Raw genomic sequence first — 5261 nt, forward strand, 5'->3', positions numbered from 1 at the left:
ACTTAGGGTATCTAGGTATAGATCTCCAAGTATCCGCTTCTAAGCCTTAAATACTTTATAATATATCTCTTATACTATTTACCTAATCCCTTAGTCGGCAAAATTATTAGCTATAGCAAATATTAACTATAAAGTTACTAGATGCTTATTGCCTAGATATTACTTCCGAATTTATAGTACCTTCTTATTAAGTTCTATAGCCTCTATGCGTTTTCCGTTATATTAATAAGCTAAGGTAAAGAAATGTATGGAATTTAGTGTGTCTAGATATTCCCGTCCGAGTATATATTTCTAAGCCCCTACTACATTCTCGTACATTTTAACTACCTCTCCCAGTTTCCCTTAGCTCCGATAGCAGTTGGCAAAATCGCCTATAAATTATAGCGTATCTAGATACTTGTTAGTAAGGATACGCTTTTACGCCTATAGAACTTTCTCGTATAGTTTAACCGCCTCTTTTTCTTTCCCCTAGTCCGAATAGTCAATAGTAAGGTTCCGCATTGCTATAAGTATTGCTAGGTATTTGTCACTAACTATACGTTTTTACGCCTCTAGTACTTCCTTATCTATCTTAGCTACTTTTTTACGCCTTCCTTAATTCCAGTATACTAAAGTAAGGAACTATACCGTGCTAAGCGTATCTAAATAGTTGTCTCTAAGTATATGTCTTTAGGATTCTAGCACCTTCTCTTTAATGTCTATTACCTCTTTAAGCCTCCCTTAGTTTAAGAATTTTATTAAAAGGTTATATATAGAAGTTAGAGTATCTAAATAGTCACCCTTAAGCACCCGTCTCCGTACTTCTAGCATTTTCTTAACTATTTTTATCGCCTTCTAATACTTCCCTTAGTTCTAGTAGTTAGTAGTAAGGCTTTACATCGAGCTAAGCGTGTTCGGATGCTCTTCCCTAAGCACCTATCTTTGTGCTTTAAGCACTTTCTCTTTTATCTCCACTAATTCATTCCGCCTTCCTTATTCCTAATAGTAGATAGTAAGGCTTTATATCGAGCTAAGTATGTCCAGATGCTCTTCCCTAAGTACCTATCTCCGTACTTTAAGCACCTTCTCTATCTTAGTTACCTCTTTCCACTTCCCTTAGTTCTAATAGTTAGTAGTAAGGCTTTATATTAAGCTAAGTATGTCTAGATACTCTTCTCTAAGCACTTATCTCTATACTTTAAGCACCTTCTTATCTATCTTAGTCGCCTTTTTTCGCTTCCCTTAATTCTAATAGTTAGTAGTAAGGCTTTATATTAAGCTAAGCGTATCTAGATACTCTTCCCTAAGTACCTATCTCCGTACTTTAAGCACTCTCTCTTTTATCTCTACTAATTTATTCCACCTTCCTTATTTCTAATAGTTAATGGTAAGGCTTTGCATTAAGTTAAGCGTGTCCAGATGCTCTTCCCCAAGCACCTATCTCCGTGCTTTAAGCACCTTCTTATCTATCTTAGTCGCCTCTTTCCACTTCCCTTAGTTCTAATAGTTAGTAGTAAGGCTTTATATTTAAGCTAAAGCGTGTCCAAATACTCTTCCCTAAGTACCTATCTCCGTGCTTTAAGCACCTTCTTATCTATCTTAGTCGCCTCTTTCCACTTCCCTTAGTTCTAATAGTTAGTAGTAAGGCTTTATATTAAGCTAAGCGTGTCCAAATACTCTTCCCTAAGTACCTATCTCCGTGCTTTAAGCACCTTCTTATCTATTTTAGTTACCTCTTTCCGCTTCCCTTAGTTCTAATAGTTGGTAATAAGGCTTTATATCGAGCTAAGTATATCCGAATGCTCTTCCCTAAGCACCCATTTCCGTACTTTAAGCACTCTCTCTTTTATCTTCACTAATTTATTCCGCCTTTCTTATTTCTAATAGTTAATAGTAAGGCTTTATATTAAGCTAAGCGTGTTTAAATACTCTTCTTTAAGCAGCTATCTCCGTATTTTAAGCACCTTCTCCTTTATTTTAGTTGCCTTTTTTTACTTCCCTTAGTTCTAGTAACCCCTAATAACGTCCTATATAGAACTAAGTATCTTAGGGTACTTATTACTAAGTATACGCCTTTATACTTCTAGCGTCTTCTTTACTATTTTAATCGCCTTTTAACGTTTCCCTTAATTCTAGTAGTCCGCAGTAACGTCTCTTATAGTACTAAGTATACCTAAATATTTATTCCTAAGTGTTTGTTTCTATACCTCTAGCAATTTCCTATTAATATTAGTCGCCTCTTTACGTTTTCTAAGTTGCTAGTAATATATAGAAACTTTATATAGTAATATAAGTGTTTTAGAATGTTTATATTTAAGTATACGCTGTTAAGCTATAAGCACTTTTTTTTTTAAATATCTTAATCGCTTCCTTACGTTGCCCTAGGCCTTAGTATTTAAGAGTAAGATCTTATATCAAGTTTAGTGTGTTTAGGTACTTATTTCTAAACACACTTTCCTATACTTCTAGAACCTCCATATATATAGCGAACGCCTCCTTACATTTACTGCACTCCTAATAAACAGTAGCGAGATCGCTTTTAGACTTTAGCGTGTCTAGATCTTTATTACTAAGGAGATGCTTCCGTATAGCTATTACCTGCTCGTATATAAAGGTTGACTTTTCGCGCTACCCTTAATCCTAGTAAGCTTTTGCGAGGTCCCAGACGGATTTTTAGGTATTAGCATCCTCTATTTTAAGAGCTCTTCTCTACGCATTTAGGACATTTTTATAAAACAAGATAGCCTCCTTACGTTTTTCCTATCCCTAGTAAGAGTGAGCAAGGTTCCGCATTAATTTAAGAGTCTCTAGATGTTTGTTTCCTAGCACTTACTTCCTTACCTTAAGTAGCGGCGCAATTTATCTAGCTGCGTCACTATATTTCCCCTACTTAAGCAATATTATAGTAAGATAATACATTGTCATTAGCGTATTAGGTTACTTATTCCCTAAGACTTAGGTCCTAGCATCTAGCGCCTTATTAATTATCCTCTTAGCCGCTAGGTAGTGTCCTATAGCCTATATATACTATATAATATTAATAAAAATCTGCGCCTAATCCCGAAGATAGCTATTACTAGATAATTGCCGTGCTACTATAGCCTTAGCGTGCGGTAATAAAATCTAATACGTTTTCCAGTTCTTATATTCGCTAGTTAGAAATGTCTTAAATATAGTTCTAATTACTTCAGCCTCCTACTTTTCTAGGCTGCTATATAACTTAAGCCACTCCCTAATAGAGAATTGTATAAGTTAATGCATATTAAAGAAACCGTGGACGTTAGGTATAATTAGGGAATATTTTATAAGCATTATTACATTATCTTTAAATTCCTACTTCTGTTTATCACTGGTACTTATATCTCTACTAGCTTTTAAACGACGGAGTAAGTAATTGGGTATCCCTTATCGGTTAAAAAAGCTTATTAAAGAGAGTATATCTGCTACGGAACTCCGGTGGTGACGTATATAGTCGAAAGAGATTTTCCAAGTAGAAATTACAGAATTTGATACTATCCCATCTCTGCGCGGATCTGGTATATCCTACTTTAGGAGATTTGTTCTACTATAATCGTTTCCACAAAACTCTTCTAAATACTTAGAAACCGACTATTAAGGTATACAGAAGTTAATATATGCGGCTACTTAGGCAATTGTAAGAGGAATAGAGTTAAGCGTTATCTTTAACGAAGTTGTTACCAAGCTTCGCCCGTACAAGGGCTAGCGCCTTACTCTCTTCCATTTGCGGGACGCTAATAACGTCTTCTTAGCCATTAACTAAAGCTAAGGCGATAGCCTTACTGTGGGTTGTTATTAGGATAGTGCCGTTATACGTCTCTAGCATATATCTAAACAATAAAAATGCCGCTTCCTTTACATTTATAATCCTGTAACGGAACCTTGTAGCAAGAACTACGGTGGGTCCTATTATTGGGCTAGGTGTGTAGGAAATGCAAATAACAATAGTCGACAAGTAATAACAACTGGTGGAGTGGTTGCCTAATAGATTAACTCTAATTATATTCTAAGAATCACTATAAGGAAGGAACTATCTAGGTAGGGACTAAGGGTCCTTAAATATATAACCGTACTTCTATAAAATCCTTTTTATATATAATATACGTCTTATATATAAGGTATATAAGTTTCTTTTATTTCTCTTATTTAATATGTAGCACATTATATAACCTTAGCTACTATTCCTTATTATATAGTTCTACCGGTTCTATTCTAAACCGTGCCTAAATTAACTAACTAGCTTCTTCTAACTCTTCTCTAAGTAGTTATAATATCGTACTTAAAGCGTCCGTAATACTATTTCCCTCCTCTTTATTTTTATCCTTAAAGATTCCTAATATCTCTAAGTTGTTTACTAGAGGTGTAATATCTATCTAATTAATTTAGTTAATATTATTATTTATTATACCTAAAGCAATTTCTTCTTTACACGCCCAACGTCGTGCTCGCACTATTACTGCAATATTATCTCTTAGTAAGATTATGCTATCTCCGTATTCTCGCTGTTTAAAAGAGGGGTTAGTTTATATTGCGTTAGCGAACCTATCTTTATAACAGCCGTCCTCTTACTTAAAGTGTACTAAAGTAAATATTTATTTGTCCTATAACGTTCGCTCTATATCTAATACTAAATATACGCGACCTATTATTCTTAATAGTTATTTAGTTCCCTAATTAATTTGTCTTAGGGTTTTATATTTAATTTACTGCTACGCGGCTAGATAGTAAACTGTCTTAAGCCCTTGCTAAATTAGAACGTTCTTATAATACGGAACAGAAGGCCTTAGATACTTAGATTACGGCGTCTACTTATTTGCTTTATCTTAAGAAGGTTTATAAAAAGGTTTATTTTAAGGAGTAGAAACTTATAGAATAGGGTTTATAGGAACTTAGTAATAAAAAAACGGATTCTTTTTTAACAGAGAAGGAAATAGACTTAAGTAGCTCGGTAACTGCTCTTCTTAGGTCCCCCTTAGGTAACTTATTCTTTAGCAATCCTTTTTTATTAATACTGCCTAACCTAATCTCCTCTAATACTTCTATACCTTTCCTATAGCGTTCTTTAAATTCTCTAGTGGTTCTTAGGTAGTTTTAGTATAGCCTATCCACTTAACCTTATACTATATTTTATTGTTAACGTCCTTATAACTAATAATCTTTAAAACTTGCTATTTGTCTTCCTCTTATCCTCTATATATATCTACTTTATAAACTAGTGGCTTAATATTCCCGTATACTAGCTTTAGTATCGCGATATACTATAT

The 5261-nt window shown here is 34.2% G+C and overlaps 1 protein-coding gene across 1 annotated transcript; it reads right to left on the bottom strand.

The window, feature by feature from the left end:
* Positions 1-720: 720 nt before the first annotated feature.
* Positions 721-2604, bottom strand: K441DRAFT_593952 (uncharacterized protein; the record flags this gene model as incomplete). Its single annotated transcript, XM_067644933.1, has 2 exons — positions 721-834; positions 2503-2604. Coding segments are annotated over 2 exons (216 nt in total), but the record flags the coding sequence as incomplete, so codon positions are not given.
* Positions 2605-5261: the final 2657 nt, after the last annotated feature.

The sequence above is a fragment of the Cenococcum geophilum genome (genome assembly GCF_001692895.1).
Source record: "Cenococcum geophilum 1.58 unplaced genomic scaffold K441scaffold_85, whole genome shotgun sequence".
NCBI lineage: Eukaryota > Fungi > Ascomycota > Dothideomycetes > Gloniales > Gloniaceae > Cenococcum > Cenococcum geophilum.